General features: G+C 47.6%; 1 protein-coding gene across 9 annotated transcripts in view; it reads left to right on the top strand.

Moving 5' to 3' along the window:
* DOCK9 (dedicator of cytokinesis 9) overlaps positions 1 to 23,095 on the top strand; it is a 1,161,971-nt gene that overhangs the window by 668,953 nt on the left and 469,923 nt on the right. For all 9 annotated transcript variants that reach the window (XM_078657525.1, XM_078657521.1, XM_078657523.1 and 6 more), the window contains exon 23: positions 11,386 to 11,475. In XM_078657525.1, the coding sequence (XP_078513651.1) occupies positions 11,386 to 11,475 (90 nt within the window). The remainder of the gene's footprint in view (positions 1 to 11,385; positions 11,476 to 23,095) is intronic.

Here is a 23,095-nt window from a genome sequence, read left to right as displayed (position 1 = left end):
CTTTTGATCAGTTTTAGCTAGAAACAATAATTGTTTTGTTAAAATCTACAGACTATGTGGCAGATGATGGATTATGTGGCAAATGTGGCATATAGCCATAATAATGTGAAAATCACAGCGGCAGCAGAATCGCAGAATTCCAGTGGCCCTGGTGATGCTAATACAAGACTTCTGTGACAGTTATACCAAATATGTTATCCAGTCTCTATGCTTTAACCAGTCCTTTCCCAGTCGGATGCAGATGCATGTTTTTTCTTCAGTATTAATCCCTCCTCTCTGAACTGTGCTATTTCTTAAATTTTTATTAATATTAATATTACATGTAATCTTGTCTATCTGTACAGTGCTTCCATACTCCAGAGTGGAGGAGGGCTATCAAAATCTCTCAAATCTATATATATAAAAACCAAAGTATGTCCGTTTGTCCTTTATGCAGTACTACACCATTCATCCGATCGGCATGAAACTTTGGGAAATTGTTGAGTACACTCCCGCGAAGGTTTCTGGCTAAAAAATAAATAAATACATAAATAAAAATAAATAAATATATATATATATATATATGTATATATATATATATATATGTATATGTATATATATATATATATATATATATATGTTAAAAGTTGTTGAGTACACTCCCGCGATGGTTTCTCGCAAAAAAAAAAAGAGAGAAATTTGTTACATATCGGCCCCCCGGCCACCCAGGGCCCTCATAATCTTTCCAATACTGAACGTTTACACTTTCCGGTGCGATTCGCTTGTGCAATGACCATCAACAAAGCACAAGGGAGGGGCGCTAGGTGGCGCACTAGTGAATGGACGCCTTCATGTGAGGCTCCCACAACCTGGCGATATCGATCCTATAAATATCCTGTAATCGGCTGCCAGTTGGGCGGAATCGACTCCCATCAACTCGGGGGACCCCCCGACAGCTCCGGTCCAAGTTTGGAGTTCATTGCTGGCTGCTAGCGGGCTGGAGGAGCTCTTTTGTTCCCGGCGGCACTGACTGACGGAGGGAAGTGATGCCGGCCAAGAGATAGCGGCTGGAGGGAACGCTTCCTGTACTCCAGCCCCATCGGAGATATACGCGACGAGGGCTGCCAAGAGTGTAATCCTTACGAGAACCGGCTCATATGCGACTTATGCACCTGAGGCTCCAGCAGGTACCGGATTGTTGATGAGGATTGCGCCGGATTTCGACGGCACCCTGGGGGAGGCCTACCGGCTGCTGTGGCCGTCTCCGGAGCAGGTCTGAAACTTTTGCGGTGAGATCTGGGAAACAAATGTAAAGCTCGGCTGGATCGGGTAGTGCAGCGAGGATTGGCGCATTCTACTACGACCTTGTCCTGAGCGCTGGTGAGGCCTGCGGTGTGCTGTGCGGCTGGCTAGGGGGCCCCTTGGCGTGGATCTGGGCGCAGTGCCTGCTGGACACGTAGTGCAGGAGGCACTAGAGAGTGATCCAGTCAATAACTTTAGCTGGGAAGTAGGGCTGAGCACATGCTGATGCACTGATTATATTGAACTTCCGCCGCATGGCACTGGAGGTGGCCTAATTGGTGCACAAAGTAGACTACACACAACGGGAAGCGCCACAGCCTGGGCCACGTGATCGAGCGATAGGAAAGTACCGAACACAGTTGCCCACAGATATCCTTCACTATACCGGCTTGGGTACGAGCAGTATTGAGACATTGCTGTGTGGTGGTGGGCCTACCGGATGCTGGCTTAACCCTTTGTGATAGCGTGCGTGACTTTATCCGTGTACGACCTGCTGGGACTGGACAGATATATTTCAAACACTGCGGGTGCTGCGGATCAACCTGCGCTGGGCATAGAGCTTTACTATCCTCCTCAGGTACGCTATACCGGTGCACTGTTGGACGCGAGTGCGATCGGTGTGCTGAGGCCTGGGACATTGTTGGACCTTTAGCCATAGGGTTACATGCAGCCAGGAGACAATACTGAGGATTGAAATAGCCGCGCACACGTGAAACACACTGGTTTCTGTCCCCGGAGCACGCTACTTGGCAGTGTGGACATTGCGGCTCACCTGGCTTGTATAGCTGGGATTGCAGGGAGAGCGTTCACACCTAGGTGCCGCAAACTGCGAGTTATTGACCTTACCGGTGGCGAAGATGGGGAGGCCAGACGCAAGGCAACCGAAAATCACATTTGATTCCGCCAAAAAAACAATTCGAGCTGGCCCGGAGCAGCAGAAGCAGGCGGATGCTAGCGGCTCTACTGATGGTCAGGCGTCCACCTCCCCGGATCTCCAGGAAATCCTCCGGGAAATGCGCCAAGGGTTTGCGACCATTGCTGACAAGGTCGACAGGATGTCATCTCGGATGGATGCCGTTGTCCACAAATTAGATGTCCATGAGGGGAGGCTGAAGGAAGCGGAACAGCGGGTCTCGGATATGGAGGATACCTCGACGCAACACACGACGCAACTCACTAGGATGGATAATCTGCTACGCACTATAGCGGCCAAGAACGAGGATTTGGAGGCGAGAAGTCGGCGTAATAAGATACGCATAGTAGGTGTCCCTGAGTCCACAAATGTGGGAAGAATGGAGGAATACGTGGAGAAACTTATGCTGGCGGCGGTTGGCCCGGAAGCATTTTCGCCCCAATTTATAGTGGAGAGAGCGCACAGATCCTTGGGGCCTGTACCCAAACCAGGCATGACTCCGAGTCCTATAATTGCCCGCCTACTGAACTATAGAGATAGGGATGCTGCCTTGCGGGCAGCTCGGAACTCCAAAACACTTTCATTTGACGGCAACAATTTCACCATTTATCCTGATTTCACACCCATGGTGCAGGAGGAACGTCGCAAGTTCTTAGCCAAGCTACGCAATCTACAAGTGGACTACGCGTTGCTCTACCCGGCCCGCCTGCGGGTCACATGTCAAGGGCGCCAGAGGTTTTTCACGAAACCGCAACAGGTGGAAGAATTCATCAAGCATTATAAACGTGCGGCACAACCGAGGGGGGATAAGGAAGATGATCCTGACGAACGACGAGAAGGAATGGATGATGATGAGCAGTGATCCCACGAACATTGAGACTTTCTTACCGAGCTGCGTCCTGTATGTGAGTACTGGCCCATGAACAAGACTGCAACTGTTGTTGTATGTGATCTCCCCCCTTCCTCCTTATGTTGAGATGGGATGGGATTTGGCCCCGGGGAGGCCGATATAGATTCTGTTCTCTAGGTACCCCCCTCTCTCCCACTAGCCGGGTGCGCTCCATCGAGTAGCGCTGGTGGAGTGGAGGGGCTATTGTATTGCCACCTGGAATGCTACCTAGCGGGAATTACCCACACAGTTTACATTGGGATTGGGTATGTTTCCACCCTAGTTCTTTGAGGGCATTGGGGCGGGATGGGGTGGGTGGAGAATCTGGCAAGTTGGGGGTGCTTCAGTGGGAGGATGGGAGGGAGTGGGAGGATGACTGGGGGTTGAATGTGTTGGTTACGTGCAATATACACAAGCAAGTAGTGAATTCCTTTGAGCTGTATGGGACGACGCTGAGCTGTACACTTATGCATAGTGCCGTCTTAAGGGAGACCTGCATGCGGGTCAAGCGATATACTGGATTATCAGACAATGGCTATGTGGCTGAGACATGATGCAGACATTACCTATGCACAGGATGTTCATAAGAACTGTCAAGGATAATGTCGTGGGGCGCAGGGGATGTTAACAAATGTACCTTTCTGTCGTGGAATGTGCGAGGACTAAAAGATGCCCGTAAATGCAGGCAGCTGATGGCATATTGGGATAGACATAAAGTACAGGTGGTTATGCTACAGGAAACTCATGTCCCCCCGCACACCACACCCAATTTTGGTAGTAGATGGGCGGGTGTTAGGGCTTTCTCGAACTATTCCTCATATGCCAGGGGTACGGCTATCCTTATACATCGTGCCCTCCCGTTTACACTGCAAGGTCAGCGAATAGATAAGGAGGGAAGATATGTGGTGTTGTGGGGGAGTTTGGGTAGGGATACGATTACCATTGCCAATTGCTATGCACCTAATGTGGATACTCCGGATTTTTTTGCTATGCTCTGGGGAGTTGTGATGGATGCTGGATCGAGTCATGTTATCTGGGGTGCAGACTTCAATGTTGCCTTAGTCCCGGGGATGGATAGAGCGGATGGTTGCACAACGTACCATCCCAGAGCGCGGGATGTCATCAGGGGGATAGTGGATGAGGACGGGCTTGTCGATGGGTGGAGACATGTTCATCCTGACCTGAGGGATGGTACACACTACACCTCATACACAGGCACATGGGCTAGAATTGATTATATGTTTGTGTCACGAAGTCTAGCACCGCATATACTGGATGCACAACACCTTCCCAGGACGCATTCTGATCACTGTCCAGTTTTGCTAACTATAGATATGCCTGGGTATGATAAACCGCGTCCGCCCTGGCGATTACAACCTAACACACTAGTGGATACGGTTTTCCGGGAGGAACTTAGGGAGGATATAGAGGATTTTTTTCCCCGTAACAAAGATACTGTGGATAGTGTAGAAACTGTCTGGGAAGCCTTTAAGGTTACAGTGAGGGGGTGGTGCATCGCTAAGAGCTCTGGAGTTTTGAGGGACATACAACGCACTCTCAGCAGGTTAGAGGAGGAATTACGGGTGCTGGAAAGGAGCATGGTACAGGATGACGTAGGGACTGCACAGCAGGAATTCAGGTCTAAGTTGTCGGAATACGAGGCAGAAGCGCAAAGAGAGGTTCATTTCAGAGGTAAATAATGGAAGGCTCGAGCATACAATGAGGGTGGAAGGCCGGGTGGGGCACTATCAATGACAGTTCGCATGGCACGTGGCACCAATACTATCTTGGAGTTAACAGCTGAAGTTGGGGTGTGCAAAGACTCGGATGGCATACTGACTACTCTCCAAACACATTACGAGCAGCTCTATACATCGCGGGCTACTGGAGGCTTCGACCTGGAAGGCTTTCTGGGGGATCTTGCACTATGCTGGCTCGGCGACGTTCTCAGACAGTTTTTAGGGGCGCCGCTTGAGTTGGATGAGATACGCGACGCCATAATTTCCCTGAGCAACGGGAAAGCACCTGGTCTAGATGGGCTCCCCGCGAAATTTTATAAATGTTATATGGATATCATGGCACCGGTGCTGAGAGAGGTGTTTGAGGATGCCTTGGAGGTGGGTGTGCTGCCGGGGTCCATGAGGGAGGTTGTCATCACATCTCTACTTAAGCCGGGTAAGGACGCCACGCAGTGCGATTCATATCATCCTCTGTCACTATTGAATTGTGATGCCAAGATCCTTGCCAAGGTTCTAGCCACGAGACTATCATTGCTTATGACCACACTCATATTGCCTGATCAATCAGGATTTGTTCCCACGAGATCTACCTCACATAACCTCCGTACAGTCTTCTCCTTAATCCAAACCGTTAGCCCTGAAGTGCCTCTCGCTGCCGTCTTCCTAGATGCGTCAAAAGCTTTTGACTCTGTGGAATGGGGATATCTATTTACGGTACTGCAGAAGATGGGTTTCCCCCCAATCTTTGTGAACTGGGTGCGCTTGCTTTACACGGCCCGAAAGCGAGAGTGCTAGCGAATGGGCGCTTGACTGACACCTTTGCAATACTGAGGGGTACTCGCCAGGGGTGTCCTCTTTCCCCCTTGCTCTTCGCCATAGCGATAGAGCCGCTGGCCTGTCGCGTTCGACAGTTACACCAAGACAGCGCCTTTAACTGCTTTCAGCGACAACTTTCTGTTTCGCTATACGCTGACGATGTCACGCTTTTGTCAAGGAGCCCCAGACCACTCTGAATGCGTTACTGCGGGAGTTTGTCTCCTTTGGTGGCCTGTCTGGAGTCTCAATTAACTGGGGTAAGTCCCAATTATTCCCGCTAACGCCTGCTGTCTCAGAGTTTCTACTAGACTATCCCTTAGAGTGGTGTTCTTCGGATTTGCGCTACCTGGGGATACAAGTCTCGAGAGATAAGGGAGACACATTACGATTGAACTATGGCATAGCCATTACCAAATTAGTCGACTCGGTGACTCGATGAATTAAATTACCTTTATCCATGGCGGCTAGAGTTTCCCTTATCAAAATGGTGGTCTTGCCTCGTTTCCTGTATTTATTTCTTAACGTCCCATATCACCCAGGTGCCTTCTTCTTCAAAACCTTGCGGTCTGAACTTATACGACTGGTGTGGGGAGGCAGACAGGCGCGCCTTAGATGGGCGGTTTTGACACAACCTTACAATGTGGGGGGCTCTGAAATCCCTGATTTTGAAGTTTATTATCTGAGCGCACAGGCACACTATCTGTATTACTGGATGAAACCTATCGCTTTCATGCCACAGATAGCGGCGGAAGACTGGATTGCTCACCCACTACCGCTGGATGGCGTGGTTCATGCCCCTATATCGGTGTTGGACATGCAGGCTAATACAGGGACGTGTACCATGGATGCATGGCAAAGGATAGGGAGACGATTGCAAGCCTCGCTATTATACACGGCCCGAATGCCACTGTCATATCACCCGCAAATGGCGCTCTTCAAAGAGTTGGGCTTCCGTAACTTGTGTCGACGGTTACATATTCACACATGGGGCGATCTGTTCCACGATGGTATATTTCGTTCTCGAGAAAGGTTCTTGGGGGAACATACGCCTAATCCCTTGGAGGTGTTCTATTTTATAAGGCTGAGAGAAGGCTTAAAGGCCTTGCTGCCTGACTACCCTCAGGAACCCCCCAGTGTTGCCCCGCTCACGGTTGTGATGAATAGCACGGATGGTGCACACCTAGTCTCCAACATATATAAATGCCTCCGGAGGGAACTGCCAGTTGTGGTGGGAACAGCCAAGGCACATTGGTCGCAGGACCTTGGCAGAGAGATTACGGAGGATCAGTGGGAGTATTGTTGTGACCTATCGGGCACAGTGATGTCTAGCTGTCGCTTTAAAATCATACATTACAAGTTCCTACATAGGTTATACTACACACCTGTTAGGAAGGTCAGGTTCAAACTGGCTGAATCGGATAGGTGCGAGCGATGTGGTCAGGGAGGAGCGGACTTCCTCCATTTGGCATGGGAATGCCCACAAGTGAAGGAGTATTGGACACAGGTTCGCGAGGCCGTCTCCCTTATGATAGAGACTACATTAGAACTGGATCCGCTGTTATTCCTGCTGGGTTACACAGCACAGATAGCGAGGTCTGTTCGGAAATACACGAATGTAGCACTGTTATTAGCAAAAAGGCGACTGGCCTGTAGATAGGGGAGAGGTCGAGCCCCCAAATTCAAAGACTGGTTACAAGATATGTTATACTGTCAGGAGCAATATGGGATATTCTCAGAACTACAACCTGTGGCATCTAGACCAGCTGATATATGGGGTCCACTGCAGGCATACCTTATACAAACTGCAACACAGGGAACAGATGATACTGGGATTGACGAGGTTGAGAACATGCCCCCCGCAGCAGGCTCAGAATAGGCACATGTGCTTTGCATCTGGAAAGAGTAGAGAGAATGAGATTATGGTCGCCCGAGTTACATTGAGCTGATGGATGTGAAGGCTGCTGCCGGGCTTGTATTCTGCGAAACCGCAGGACTATGTCGATATGACTGATCTGCAGGGCTGTAATGGAGAGGCATAATAAGCTGAGGTAATGATACACATAATGCTCATGTTGCCACAGGTGTGGGGGGGCGCGAATGCTCTATGTGTCAGATTGCTCCCATGGTGCTTTTTCAAGCTGCTGGACTGACTACGCCTCTGTTTGTACTATTCCACAATGTTATTTCCATAGCAACCAATTACTCGGATATCGGCCTGAGGTAGGCCCTGTCACGGATGAGCTGATTATCTACTACTGTGATGTTGTATGCGTCCTCGCAGCTTTGCACTGTTTTCTCTTGACAGTTCTGCTTCCTTATTGTTGAATGTGAATCGCTGCCGGCCTGGTATGGTTGTAGGCACACTGCTGTGTATATGAGCATGAATGACAAAAAGTTTTTTGAAAACTAAAAAAAAAAACAAAGCACAAGGAAAATCGCTGCAAGCGTGTGGACTAGATTTGGAGAATCCGTGCTTCTCACATGGACAACTGTATGTGGCCAGCTCACGCGTCGGAAAACCTTCTGATTTATTTGTGTACGCACCAGACGGAAAAACAAAAAATACCGTATATCCACAAGCACTCTAATAAATAAACAGAATTAAAACAACACTTTAAAATGATTTCCGTTTTAAAATGAATAAGTTTCAATAAAAATGACACTATGGCAATTGAATGTTATCATAACAAGTTTCCTTAAATTTCCTTTCTTCTGAGATCGCAGCAACGCGCGACGGGTAAGTTAGTCTATATATATAAAAACAAATGTATGTCTGTCCTTTATGCATTACTATACCATTCATCCGATCGCCATGAAACTTTGGGAAGTTTTTGAGTGCACTCCCGCAAAGGTTTCTGGCATAAAATGTTATTAAATCTCGGCCCCCGGGGCCCTTATAATCTTTCGAATACTGATGTACGCACAAGACGGAAAAACATAAAATCGTGTAGCCGCAAGCACTCGAATATATAAATAGAATTAAAACAGCATTCATCCGATTGCCAGGAAAGTTTGGGAAGTTGTTAAGTACACCCCCGCAAAGGTTTCTGGCATACATTTTTTTTAAATATCGGCCCCCCCAGGGCCCTCATAATCTTTCGAATACTGATGTACGCACCAGACGGAAAAACAAAAAATCGTGTATCCACAAGCACTCTAATAAATAAATAGAATTAAAACGACACTTTGAAATGTTTTCCATATTAAAATGAGTACGTTTCAATAAAAATGACGCAATGTAAATTGAATGTTATCATAATCAGTTTCCTTGAATTTCCTTTCTTCGGAGATCGCGGCAACGCGCGACGGGTAAGCTAGTAATAAATAAAATAGCTTTCCCTTTTCAAGTGTTTGAATTAGCAGTGTCTCTTACAAAAGTTAACACTTTGTTTTATAAGCATTCCTAATACAAATTATTTATGAGTACAGGAGACAAGCAGGAAATAATGTTTAATTGCCAGCTACAGGTTGATGGCTAGAAGGTACATTTGTAGTTTCTTTTGGGGTCAAGTATTTCTGAGTCAGTGAATTTGTAGGAGTTTGAGAAAGGAGGTGCTTCGTACAGTTATAGTACAGTCTGCACAAGAGGAAGTACTTGGTGCATCTAGCTGCAGGGTCTGCTGTTTTGGATTTGTACACCACCCGCCATGGTTCAAAGCGTTTATCAGTTCAGTTTATGCCATATTAGGGTAGGTAAAGTCCAAAGCTTGGTGCTTAGGTTGTGTGAAGAAGATGGTGCGGGATGCAGTTCCACAGTGGGGTATTGCAGTCATTGCCATGGCTTGCAGTGACTGAAGCGTAGGTGTTTTTGAGGTGGTCTGCACTAGCCACTGCGCCTTCATATGGTAATATCAGAGTCCTTGAATTGTGATTTTCAAGTACCCCAGCATTCTCGGTTGACTGGTCATCATGAGTTGGTTTCCTCAGTTCCCAGTATCTCTTACCTGGCCATCTGTTATTCTGCCTTTGTGTCTGCTGCAAGACGTCTGGATTCAGAGGCTGTTATTAGGGTGGAGGGTCCTGAGGCCCATCAGGGACATCTTCATCACATGTACCCGGCGCTAAGTGGGACGTGTGCAATGTTACAAAACAATTCTGTCTCCAGTGCAGGCATGACCTAATGCCCGTCCTGAGGACGGAACTGCATTGAAAGACTTACTGGCAATATCAGAGTGAACAAGTGAACTGGCCTGCTTTTAGAGAAGGGCAAGAAAATGCTGGCCGGTGGGTGCAGGGTGATACCTGGTGTGGTTCCTGGGACCCTAGAAACTCTGTCCATAAGCATCCTTGAGCATACTAACTTGACGCCAATATTGAAGATTTCAGGGGCACTGAAAACAGACACCGGTGCCTGTTACACCCTTAGTGCATTCTATGATATAGCTCTTGCTATTTCTACTTCAGTGTTTAAAACTACAATCCAGGATTTCAAATTGTTGAAGTTATAAATACTTCCCACAAGATATAGTTGTCTTTTATGTCTAAAGTTGCAGTGGGCGCTGAAAAAAATCCTGCCCATTTTACTGTTCGTCATTCACCTGTCACTTCACTTCTCTCAACACTCTATAACCCTTCCAGGCAATAGTGCACCTGTACACAAGAATTCCAACACTAAGCTACCTGCCTTTAACATTAGTGAAAAATCCTGCAAACCTCATATGTGCAATGGTTCATGCTGTCCTCTGACCAACCGGATTATTCTCTTTGAGTTCCGAAAGCAGAAACTGACCTTTTACATTGGGACCTGTGAAGAGTAGTTCAGGGATCTTCAGATACCATCTGATGGAGGATTTCCATGTAAGTATTGTAGCTAGGGGTTTCCACTTCTAGATCGGGCGAGTAAGAGATCATGATATTCTCGGTCAAGTCTGTGACAACAGGGTCAGATGATATATTGTGTAAAAGTATGCATATGTGTGCAAATACAGATCAATAAACCGGGCTAGTGTGACTGTGAATACGTTCTTCATTACAACATTTACGATGTCCAGTTATGCCTTTCTATCTATTCATACTTATTACTCAAAAATACTTCTGGCACTCATCAGGAGCATGGACAGGGTTGCATGGTCACTGATCAAACACCTGTACATAAAATGGATTGCAATAAAAATGTGCTGGTGTGATTAAACAGAGAGCAAAGGGCTGCGTGGGGAGCGGGGATGGGGCCTTGTGTCAAACATGCACTTAAGAGAGAGTGTAGCTAGAAGAATGTGGTCAGAGGTGAAAGCGAAACTTTAATACTTGGAAAGACAGGAAAGGGCATTATTGATTTTCCTGGATGCTCCCACAGACATGCCACCAACTCCGAAAATATGAATGTGTGGGGTCATTATTCTAAAGTGAATCCTAAGTCATTCTTTTCATACCTATATGGACTACGTCGCTCTGCAGCATAACATGCTTTTTCTCAAAATTTCCCCAGAACATAATCAGAGACACATATTTTGCAAATACTTTCCCACAGAAGCAGGTGTGGTTAAACTTAAAACTGCTTGTTTTGATTAGTGCACTATACAATTTTCTTTTAATTTGTCATTTATTTTAATACATTTTAAATTAATTATTTTAGATTAATATGTTTTTTGTTAACACGTTATGCTTATTTTCGAGTTTCTGCCACACTCGCCGAAATGCATATTCCTTTCTGAAAATCTTGCTGTGCACTTTAGAAGTTTCCATATATTATTTCCTAGATACTTTGTTTTATATGTTATAACTTTTTTCTTCCTTCCATTCCACAATAGGACCAACACTTGCACAATTTCTTTCAATATTGTCAGAAAACAGAGTCGTGTGCTCAAGTCTTAGGAAATGACCTTGTGAAATATCTTAAGGTAAGAAATCTAAAAATGATCCTAAATCTACGTAAACCTGTGCTTTAAAATGCTTGATATACCCAATACATTGCGGCAAAAGAAAGGAAAATTATGGTGAATACTGTATCCTTTAATGACAGTTCAGACCCCTTCCAAGCCAATTTCTGTTATGCTGATATAATTGTTAAAAACAAATAGGAATGTCTCCTGGAGCCATTGTATAGGATACTGCAAATGAGTTTTAAAACTAGCTTACATTATTCGGATTGGCTGTTTCTCCTTCGGTTAATCACCTGGAAGCAACAGAAAACTACCAGTGTTTTCTTACTTTTGAAGGCTGCAGCATCTTATGACCATGACTTTAATTGTTGGCATTTGCTATGTGAGGCTTTAGTGGCCATTTTTTTAGCCTCACAATTCGATTTGAGATGTAGTGCTCTTGGATAATTTCCTGCAGATTAATAGAAGTGTCCCTCAAAACTGCATTTTACCACAGAGTTCTGCTGGATTTTTTCCCTCATCACTCACCTTTGCCAGACTAGGTTGATTATAAGTCTCAGTATCACCAATCCCAGTTGATGGGGAAAGCCTGGATCTCTCATCCATTGGGTGACAGAATGGAACCTAAATCAAGCCACCATGAAGGAAATGTTTTAGTGAAGATGCGTCACTTGTGGATGATTGTAGAAAGAAGCTCTTCTATTACAGATTGAAACTAGTTTGAACTTAGTTAACAGTGTTGTGTCTCAGAAGGAGCCTACTGGGCTCCGAGGTCAGGTCTTTGGTTGTAGCTGTGGAGCTACTGGCCCGTGCAAGAAACAAGTTTGGTGGGCAATGCTGAAGGACAACACCAATTGCAAATGCACTGAGTCAACCAACAGGTTAAAAGAAGAATAAAACTGCACCAGAGTGGTGTAGCTGTGCCACCTACTTCATGATCTTTCCCTCGAGGAGGAGCACTATCTGCATGAATAAGAGGAGTACTGCTACTTCTTTTGTATGCTCTTTATTGTTAGAGGATTTGTCCTCTGCTTCTTCTCTTTTTTTAAACTTTTTATTGTTAGAGGATTTGACATCTGACTTCTGTCTCTGAGGAGACTTACCTGGAAGAGAATAGGACTCCTGCCTAGGGGTTGTGCCGAGAACCGTTTAGCCTCCATTCCTTCCATGCCTTAAAGTGCATAGGTGGGCCTGTATCACACCTTCTGATATCAAATGTTTTATCAACATTTGTTTTCTGCATGCGGAACACTGTTTGAATCCGAAACCTTAGGAGAGGTGATGTGGTATTTGTTGATGAAGCGGAGTACAGAAAGGGTGCCAGAACAAGTGAAATTAGGGCTTTTCAGCTGTAGCTGTTGGAAAGTTACTGCTGTGGGATAAATGCTTTTATGTCCACTGTGGTTCCTGGAAGGGGATATTATTGATGAGGAATGTTTAAGAAGTTAGATTATCCATAAGAAAGATAGTTACCAAACATAAGTACTTCATTTATTTCGTCTTTCCAGTGATGGATAAAATCTGTTATCGCTGTGGTCCTTCCCGGCTTTATGAAAAGTTCATCTTATACAGTATTTTACAGTTGTTTATCCTTTCCATTAATACTGGTCATTTAATTTTGGTCCCTTTTGAACATTGTTTTAATCACAGGTTTAATGTGACCTGGTGGTATATCATTTCCACAGTTGGGCACAACAACATTAAATGTTATTTATGACTTATATGAAGGTATATACTTCTGGTAAAGCAGAGGTTATGCTACAGAACTTTAAGTGGAATGTTTTCAAGTCTGTTTTTGTGGCCAGTGGGGGACTAATTGGGTCATGTGTTCTTTAATCTTTTGGTTGTTGAACGCCCGTGAATGGAGGTTGAAGCACTTGTATAAAGGTAAATGCACTTTCATGCTGTACATATTTCTGCGGAACAGCAGAGGTTTCTTGCTACTGTTGCTGAAATGGCACTAAGATGAAACGTTAGTTCATTAATCCCACCTGGCTGTCTTCATCCTTTGTTAAATGTATGAATAATTCCCCTTCATCAGGCTGGGAATGCCTTGAATAAAATACATACAATATACATTATATTCAGCATAGTCTGTAGCCCATCAACATTATTGTCTTTAGTCTGTCTGACACCCAAGTAGGTAGATTTGCTTTGAACTCTACTCTTCCATAGAACCGTCTAACTTCAGGTTATTAAACACAAGCAAGTACAGGATAGAATGAAAAGCATCTTAAAGAAAGATGCAGGCTTACATGTCAGCCTTTACTGGAGAACTGTAGTTTCAGAAATTTTTTTTTTAAACATTGGATTTTTCCATTTGGTAGTATCAATAATAGCAAATATTCCGGTATGAAAAAAAAGAGGCGGAATGAAACTTACCAGGATTCCCTTGTGACTTGTACTTCAAGACAGTAGTGTTTCACATGTTGCAGGTTCTCCCATGTTTTGCTCAGTACATTTTCAGGAGTGGCACCCCTGCTGTTAAGGGCTGCAGTGCCCTAATTGCTTCATTGGAGGAGTTTATCTGGTTCATCCACATACTGTTGTTCTAGTTTGCTGAATTATATTTGCCTGAAATGAGCTGTAGATAACATGAACAGGATGCAGCCTTCCACCTTGATTTCATAGAGCAGACACTAGATTCTCAGAAATGGTGATGAGAACATTACATCTGATAGAGACTCCTAGCCGCAGATTCCTTAATGTAGAATTATCCTCAGGTGTGGGACTGGATCCAGAAAATGTTTTACCACTGCATCCCTGCGCGCCGGGGGGATGGCATCACGTGACTCAGACTCAGCCCAGTCGTTGTCCGCTTACGTGACGTCAGCGAGGTCACAAAAGTCTGTTTTTCCCGTGCAACATGGATCCGGTTCGTGCTCCTGGCGTGTTTAGGCGTTGCCCTTCGCTATTGCGTGTGTTTGTGAGAACAGTGTGCGGATGCCTTCGGGCTTTAAGAAGTGCTCGTATTTTGGACGCCTGATGTCGGCGACGAACCCTCACCTCATTTGCACGTGGTGCTTGGGGAAATATCACAGCTCCACTAATTGCGAGGCTTGCCAACTGTTGAAGCCAAAGTAGCGGCAGGAGCGCCGGATGAAACTTCTCTCGGCTTACATGTCCAGATCGGGTTTGTCACTTCGATCAGCTTCTGCGGAAGGTTTTCGAAGCAGCTGTCATCGTCGTCGTCCTCATCCCTCTCCTGTGCTGCAAGAGCGTCGCTCCCCTGTCGATAAGTGTCGCAGTTTGTCCCTGAGGGCTGGTTTCCGGCCTTTTGGGGGCGTGGGCTCCCTGCGGGTGATGCGTTCCCGCGTATCGTCCCCCTATCCACCAATTCCCAGTGAGGGGGCATCAAGAGCCCGGATGTTCCAAAATAAAAATATATAAAAAAAAAAAGAAGGGCCGACATTAGCAGCGGCTTAACAGGCCTCGCTGGCTTCTCCTCCTCCTCCTCCTCCTTCCCCTCCTGGGACGTTGGCGGATCCCTTGCATTGTGCAGGGCCCTCAGCGGCGACGCCATCGGCTCCGGCGCCGACTGGCTCTGCTCCAGGCTTGGAGGATGTAGTGCCGTTGGGAAGCGGCCCTTCGGGGGTCCCTCCTTCGGACCACATCGCCTCTGCTTTGCCACAAACTCCCGCCGGAGTCCCTGTGGTGTCGCGGGAGGTCGCCGGGGCTCGGGTCGCAGCCCCGAGCCCCTCTCGCCCTATGGGCAAGCGACGATCTTGTCTGAGGCCGAGGCAACACCGCTACGGTACCAGCGGCTGCTGGCCTTGGCGGTGCCACAGGGGTCGGCATACCCCCCTCGTCCCATCATGGGTCGAGGCTGGCGGGGGACCCATTGTCCCTCCACGGGCCCCTCTCGTCCCTCCACGCAGGCGGCTGCCTTGTCGGAGGTCAAGTCGGCCTTGGCGGCGCCACTGGGATCGACGGGCCCCTCTCGCCCCCTCAAGAGTTGAGGCTGGCGGGGGACTACTTGTCACTCCCCAGGTCCCTCTCGTCCCTCCACTTAGGCGGCATCCTCGTCTGAGGTCGAGTCGGCGCCGTCCCTTAGCCGCCTCGACTCCGGCCCAGCCCCGGTCCCCTGCGCCGTGTGGTGTGGAGGAGGCCTGTCCGGCGTCCCCTTTGACGCTTGATAACAATGACATCCTGCCTCAGGTTGCGGACTCTACGGCACCGGACATGCTTCCGTTCGTGGACTCTTCTTCGGATGTCCCCTCTTCCCCGGAGGTTGGGCGCCTGCTGGTGTCTTCCTCGCCGGAGTCGGGCCGCCACGTCGTGGCTTTTTCCCCGGCGTCATCAAAGGACGGCTCCTCGCCTTTGCCACGGTTTTCGCCGGAGGAATCACAGGTCCCCCACTCCTCGGTCCCTCTTTCTCCTTTCCTGTCCTTGCCTTTTCCCACTCTTATTGGCTTAGGGGGCCTTCGCTCACTCTGTTTCCACGGCTGTGAGTATTTTGCGCATGGGTGATCGGCTGCCCATTTCCCCGCGGATCATCTTCTGGAAGTTCTTCACCAGGGCTCTGGTGGGAGGGAGCTGCTGCTTCCCTTTGAGGGTTCGCTCCATTCTTTTCTGACGGGGGATCCGGTGCCTCAACACCTTCTGCACCGGCACCGCGTGACCCGGTGTCTCTTTCCCTCCACCCCTCTTCCTCAAGCCCCCTTTTGCAGACTGCCTTTCCCTCTCTGCCACCGCTGTTGTCTCCATCATCACGGAAGGCCCGCTGGCTAGACTCTTGGGGGCGCAATATGTTCGGGCCCTTAACACTTGCGTTGGCTAGGGCCACCTCTTGCTTGTGGGACTTGGCGGAGTCCCTTGGATCCGCCACTTCTCAGGAGGATGCTGGAGTTGATTTGCGGTACCATGCGTTGGATGGCCGGGAGCTTGCAGCATTTATTCTTCGCTCTGCTCTGGACATTTCGGAGGTGCTTGGTCATGCCATGGCTTCTTCAGTTGCCCTTCTCCGCCATGCTTGGCTTCGGGACAGTATGTTCCCGGAAAATATTCGGGAATGGCTGGTAGATCTTCCCTTAGATGGCACTCTTTTGTTCCACCCCCGGCAGACTCGGCCATCCGGAGGTACTTGGTGGAGCTTCGGCATCCTCCTCCTCCTCCTTCTTCTCCCCCTCAGTGACCTGTGAGTTGATCTGGTCTTTCGGTGCTGTTCTTTCGATGGGGCAGGTCGCCCCAGTTGGGTGATCTGTGTGCTTCATGTGCATTCGAGTCCACTTTGTTGGGACTGTGGTTCTGTTGGCTGCTGGTCGGCCCTTCTTTTTTTTTTTTATATATTTTTATTTTAGAACACAAGAGTGAAAATACACATATCGGGTGGCATGAAACAAAAAACAGTACAGCCGTGGGCGGGCAAATGAAGTGAAGAAATACTGTACAGTCTCAAGCATCAGAAATATCAATACCAGCTTAGGGCTGAAGCAAAACAATAGGATATCAATGACCATAATCACCCCTCAACAGCACCCGCCCACCAGGAATACAGGATGTACGAATCAGACATGCAACACCCAGATACGAGGAACAAAAAAGGAGCAGGAGAATATGCCACATCTCTTGTGAAGAAGGGAAAAGGGAGATAGAAAGGTCATAGAAAATAACAAAGAAAAAATAAAAAACCCCACCACAACCCCCCACCCTGCACCCCTGCAGATGGCTACGACCTAACCCCACTAGCAGCGTGCCTGTCGCCCACTAAACTACACCCCAAGGAAGGGAAAAGTTGGAGGAGGAAATATGTTCCAAAACTATGCGAGCTCCCAGACTCCCATCCCCCCGCCAAAAGCAGACATCCCCCACCCTGGTGTTAAGCAAGTTATAGCAGATCAAGAAATAATCAGTAGGGGAGCCACAAACAGAGAAAGGGCCGTCCCGCCCATCCCCCGGCACCACAGATGCAGAAAATCCCAATTCGAGCAAAGCAGACAAACAATACTCAGACAATAAAATCCCATCTGGCCCTCGCTCCCACAGATTCAACCCGGCAAAGTCAAAAGAAATTACGTCGAAGTCCAATCATGTTCAGCCCAGGCCCTCACGATCCATTACGAAAACCCCGTACAACCAGGCCGCTGGGATTCTCAACGCGGGCTCTGTCAATTCGAACCGTCATCAAAACAAGAATATCCAAAAATAGAAGAGTTTCAAAGTCGATGCGAAAGGAGTGTCACCAGGATAAACGTCCACAGAGTCCAAGAGTCAAAGCAAGTCCACTGCCCACCAGCGATAAATGAGCAAAGGGGTTCCGATCACTCACTGAAAGAGGCGAGGGCTCGATCCTACAGTCATTGGAGAAGTCACACTGTATTACAGAAATAGTCATATCCATCTCAGGCGGGGTTGACACAGGGCCCAACACACGTCCAGTACTTTCGAGCACGATAGCCGCCATCTTAGGGTTGCAGGGAATTTCCAAGTCCGAATCTGCACAGGGTCCTCGGTGGCAATCAAAACGTGCTCCGCGGGTGAGGCATCTCGGCTCACAGGCAACAAAGAGTCGGAATCCGGTCTCCGGCAGATGTGGTCAACAGTTACGTCCATTCCCTGGAAGGTGGCGGTGACTCGTTTGTGGAGCTCCAAAATGGCGGCCATTACAGTGCGTAGCGACGGTGTAGTTTCAGCCCGCTCCATGCCCCCTCAGTGAGCGATCGAGCGGGCGTCCGAACCCCGGAGGCCGACTTCTCCGGGGCACAAGGAAGGAGCAATGTAAAAACCACTGTAAACACTTCCAAAGCACAATATCAATACCGTCGCCGTCGATGAGGAACCGAGCCCAAAAACCCCCGGGAGCCCAACGGGGCCTCCAGGCAGCGGATCCCCGAACAAAGCAGTCGGTACGATCACCGTAGTTGCAAGGTAAAGCTGCCACCAGACCACCATCCAAAACGGGAAAAGGAAACGCCACTTCGGGAGACCGGAACAACCCACGCCCCGCGGCCGATGTTGTTCAACTCCAACCCGGCCGGGTTAGAACTCGAGGCCCCGGCTTCAAATCTGGGTTAGGCCAAGAATGGCGCACGGCATATCTTCGTCATCCGAGCAGCTAGAAATTCCGGGGTTTCACCTTTAGAGTCAGGCGCACTTCATCTGCACGGGAGTCCGGTGGGAAATCAGGATGGGAGTCAGGATTCATGGGCCTCCGGCTGAGGTCGGCGGAGCCGGGAGCTTATGCGGCCATCTTGTTTGCTAGCGTAGCTCCTCCCCCTGGTCGGCCCTTCTTGACTGTGTGTCTTTTGGGTTATCTACACCAGGTTGGCCCTGAGATTAGGCCTTCTTTTTTTTTTCTTTGGCTGCTTGACAAGCCTTCTGTATGGGGTTTTCCCCGCGACTCTTTCTGTTGTCCTCTGCTGCAGAAGTTTCTTCCTAAGAGGGTTCCCATGTTTTGGGACTTAACATACCCTATGTGGGGTAGTGCTAGCTGTTATACAGCTTGTTCTGTGCTGGGGAGTTGTGGTTGCCTTCTGGCCTCTGCTCTCCATGGCGTTTATGTATGTTGCTGGTGCAATTCCCTTATTGCTGGATTGGAATGCCTTGGTGGCGCCCCGGGGTGTCCTTCTCCGGGGTCGCTGCGCTGTTCGCCAGGTCTGACCTGCTGTCTGCGGCCTGGTGTTGTGGCTCTGGCTCTGCTTCTTTTTGAGTCATGTGTGCGGACCCCTCTCTGAGGTGTGTCCGGGCACCTTCTACACCCTTCTGTTTTCTGTCCTGGGGGCTGTGATGGTTGTTGTGTTCCTCCCTCTTTCAGGCGCAGCCTGCCCGGTCTTCCTGGGTGCCTCGGGCTACTCTGCCTGCTTCCGACTGCTTCTTCCTGTTGGCGCCATTCTTGTCTGATCTATTGACTTCCGATTGTGGTGGGCTCAGCTGCCCTCTTGCGGGTTGTGTTCCCGGTCGGGGGGGGGGGGGGGGGGGCTTGCTTTCATTTTCCATTGTCTCCTTGGAGCCACTAGGTTGATCTTCTTCCTCTTCCTTGCCTTGGCCTTGAATGGAGGTTCTGTTGCCTTGTAGGGGCGTGGGGTGTTTCCTCTGTTGAGAGTGAATGGGCTTCCTCTTTCTTCTTCTTTTCTTCTTCCCACACCCCTCTTGGGGTCGGTGATGTTCTGCTTGTAGGGGTTCCCCTTGCCTTGTTGGACGAAGTTCCTCGCCCTGTCCATCGGATTAGTCCCCTGTGGGACCCTCTGTTATGTCCAGGCTGGTGGGGTCCTTTTACAGACCCTCCTTCCCCGTGGGTATGGCTAATGTATCTATTCTACGTTAAGGAATCTGCGGCTAGTAGTCTCTATCAGATGTACGAGTTACTTGCCTTCGGTAACGATGTATCTGGTAGAGCCGATTTGAGCCGCAGATTCATTCACGGATCGCCTTACCTCCCCGTTCTGGCAGGACCTTTGGCTTGGTCTTCTGCACTCGCCTTCCGGTGGGTGGCTATGTCTTATGTGAGTGCATTCTTTCGCTCTTTTTGATGGGATGATTTGTCTTGTTTCTTGTTCCTTCCTCCTCTTTGGCTCATTTTAGGATGGGTTTATAGGTACTCCTGTTCCCCTCTGTTTTGGTTGTTCCAGGATTGGGGCTTGCCTTCACTCTCTTCCCTCCCCTCCCTCTCCCCTTTTGTTACTAAGGGTCCTGGCCCCTCTGCTACCCTCTGGGTTGGGGGTCATCTGGCCGAGCCTTTGCCCTTTGTTCCTTGGAGTTGTCGCCCTCTGTGCTGGGGTTGCTTTGGAGGTTTGTCATTCCTGTATGTCTTGGAACTGGTTCCCCTTCGTTGTTTCTTGGTTGGGGTCGGTGTCCTGCTACATGTTCCCATTACATTTTGTATATGTTCCTTGTCTCCAGGGGGGTGGACTGGCAGGGTGGCTGCTCAGGGCTGTGCTCTGTTCTTTCTTCTTTCCCTGCCTTTGGGTACTGCAGTGTTGACACTGCTCCTTATGGTGTTGTTAGTCACCATCCTTTTTCCAATTTTTCTGCTCTTTCGCATACTGTTCCCATACTCCCACAATTTTGTCCGATGGCTCCGCGTTGTGGCGTGGAAAAGTTTTCAGAAGAAAACAGACATAAGCGCACTGGGGTGGGACTTATGTGAATTCGCTGACGTCATGTAGGCAGAAAATGCCTGGGTGGAGTCGCGTGATGCCGTCCCCCCGGCACGCAGGGATGCTGTGGTAAAAAAAAATTTGGATCCAGTCTCACGCCTGGGGACAATTCTACGTTAAGGAATCTGCGGCTATAATCGTCGCTACCAGATACATCGTTACTGAAGGTAAGTAACTCGTACATTAGGAGTGTCAAGTTTTCTCCTTTATCTCCAATTAGCCCCAAAAAGTCATCATAGGAGTTGCAGCAGTAGCAGAGTTTTCCGGAGTTTCGGCATCTAAGGTATTTCCCATTTGTGAAATTGACTCCTACTGGTCAGTGATTGTACAATTGTACAATACATCGTTACCGAAGGTAAGTAACTTGTGCTCATTTTATCTGATACTTGGTCTAGTTCCTTGTCTGTGACTGGAAATTGTTAGGTTGTCAGAAACATGGATGGTCTTGACACTTATGATTATTTGCTTAAGTATAGCTTGCACTTGTTGTTGCAGAGGGTGGTAACTTTTCTGACCTGTTTTAGGTTAGGTTCTGAAGTGGGTGGGCTAGCCGATGCAAGAGGGATTCCATTTTGAATATTGTTAGGTGGACTATTGAAATTGGATTATAAAAACAGCAATTGTGGCCTATACTGAACATTTCTGATCGAATAAAAAATGTAAACCACTTGCAGCCTAAGTTTTGAGGCTCCCTATCTAAGTGGTAAGTTACTTCCTGCTACTAATACACCACTAAACCAGAATAGCTAGCACTGCCGGACAATATACTGTTCTTGAACCAATTACTACGATAAAATGTATGATATTATCTATTTGCTTTCTGTTGCTGTTGTCCAGCCATGTCCTACATGTGAATATGGTAAGCACATAGTCTGTGTCAGCTTTATTCACTTGTGTTACCATTACAAATCAATTTCATTTCTATTTATCATCTTGTCAGGTGTGGAACATTGTTTAGCTAAATATCAACTGGTGGCACTTGTGAAAAGTGCATGCCTTTGGTGCATGCATTTCAGCTGGTGCTTGATTTGTAATTGTCTCAGATTTAACATTTTCAACTGAATCGAAGGTGAGAAGGAGGGAGAAGGGCCAAGGGATGACCATCTTTTCAAGAAGAGCAGGTGGAGCCAGTGGAATATCTCGGGTCTGGTCTTAGGTTTTCGTTGTCTCTGCCTTAACAAGAGTTTGCATCATCACCAGGGTCAACAGCACAGTTGTCACAATAGTCTCATACAGAACCTGCCTATCCTTGTCAACTGTCAGAAAGTCACATAACCTCATTGATTTCATATTTAGTTCAGTATAAACATCATATAGTCTGTACCATCTGCACAGAGACCTCTTTGGCTACCTAAACCAATTGGTATCGCAACATGGAATATGTGATGGATGGCAGACCCAAAGTACAGCCAATATTTCAAGTGAACGAGGAGAAGATTGAAACATAGAAGTATTCAGAATACTGAAGGTAGCACACAAAGTTAGAAATTGTAGAGGTGTGCATTCATCACAGGCCCAGTTCCAAATGCTGCGACCACCACAAGGGACTCTATACATGTAAAATTAAAGGTATGGACTTCACAGAAACATTATCTTTAAAAAAAAAAGCTTTTTTATTAAAGAATAAGCATCAGCATTATTAAACACAATACAGAGGGAGCAAGAGGTCACATAACATGAGGACAATAGGTAAAGGCAAATAGTACACATCGACACTGGAAGGATCTAGGGTGAAGGAGGAATGTCACTGTTGGCAGTGTGGGGGGAGGGGGGGGGGTTTACACTCCCACTACTGAAAGTTACTTCTTTCCATGACCATGGAAGTGCCTTCCCAGTGTGTTCTTGTGGTTGGAGTGTTTGCCTTTTACTTCAGTATTATCCATGTCTTGTGTTTGGTACCCTCTTGCAACATGCACTCTCCACTTTGCCCTTATAACACACGGTTTTCTACCTCTCATGTTTTTACCTTTGATACTTGCACAAGTGCCTCCTTCGCCTACGTAACGTTTGTTCTTGTGCCTGAGTGTCTAGCATATATTGCAGTATTATACCTCAAATTATACTTTGTTTTCTCTTGTAACCTGCACACTTGACACTTTTTTACTCTTGTGCACTTTTTACTACCTCATGTATTTTTGGTTGCTCACAATTTTTACTACCTCATGTATCTTTATTTGCTCACAATTGTCACTGTACCGTATGTAACTTAACGGCTGCTTTTGTAATCTGTTCTCGTGTAATGTTTTCATCCTGTATCATTTCTGTTCCTTTTGTGAAGCGCTCTGACACCTTCGGGTAAAGTCCGCGCTATATAAAATTGCATAAATAAATAAATAAATAAACATATGTCCCCACGGTAGGAGTTCCAGAGGCCCCACACACATGTCCATTACTTCGGGCAACCCCTGGCCACATATACTGCCTTTTCTCTAAACATTGACCTGTCCAAGTCTTGCTTCCATTCGCCCACTGTAGGAGGTACGGTCGCTCCCCACTTTTGTGCAATATTTCTTTTAGTGAGCATTAGCCCCAGAGTGACCCAT

The sequence above is a fragment of the Lissotriton helveticus genome, chromosome 8 (genome assembly GCF_964261635.1).
Source record: "Lissotriton helveticus chromosome 8, aLisHel1.1, whole genome shotgun sequence".
Lineage (NCBI taxonomy): Eukaryota > Metazoa > Chordata > Amphibia > Caudata > Salamandridae > Lissotriton > Lissotriton helveticus.
This window is presented reverse-complemented; position numbering and strand designations above follow the sequence as displayed.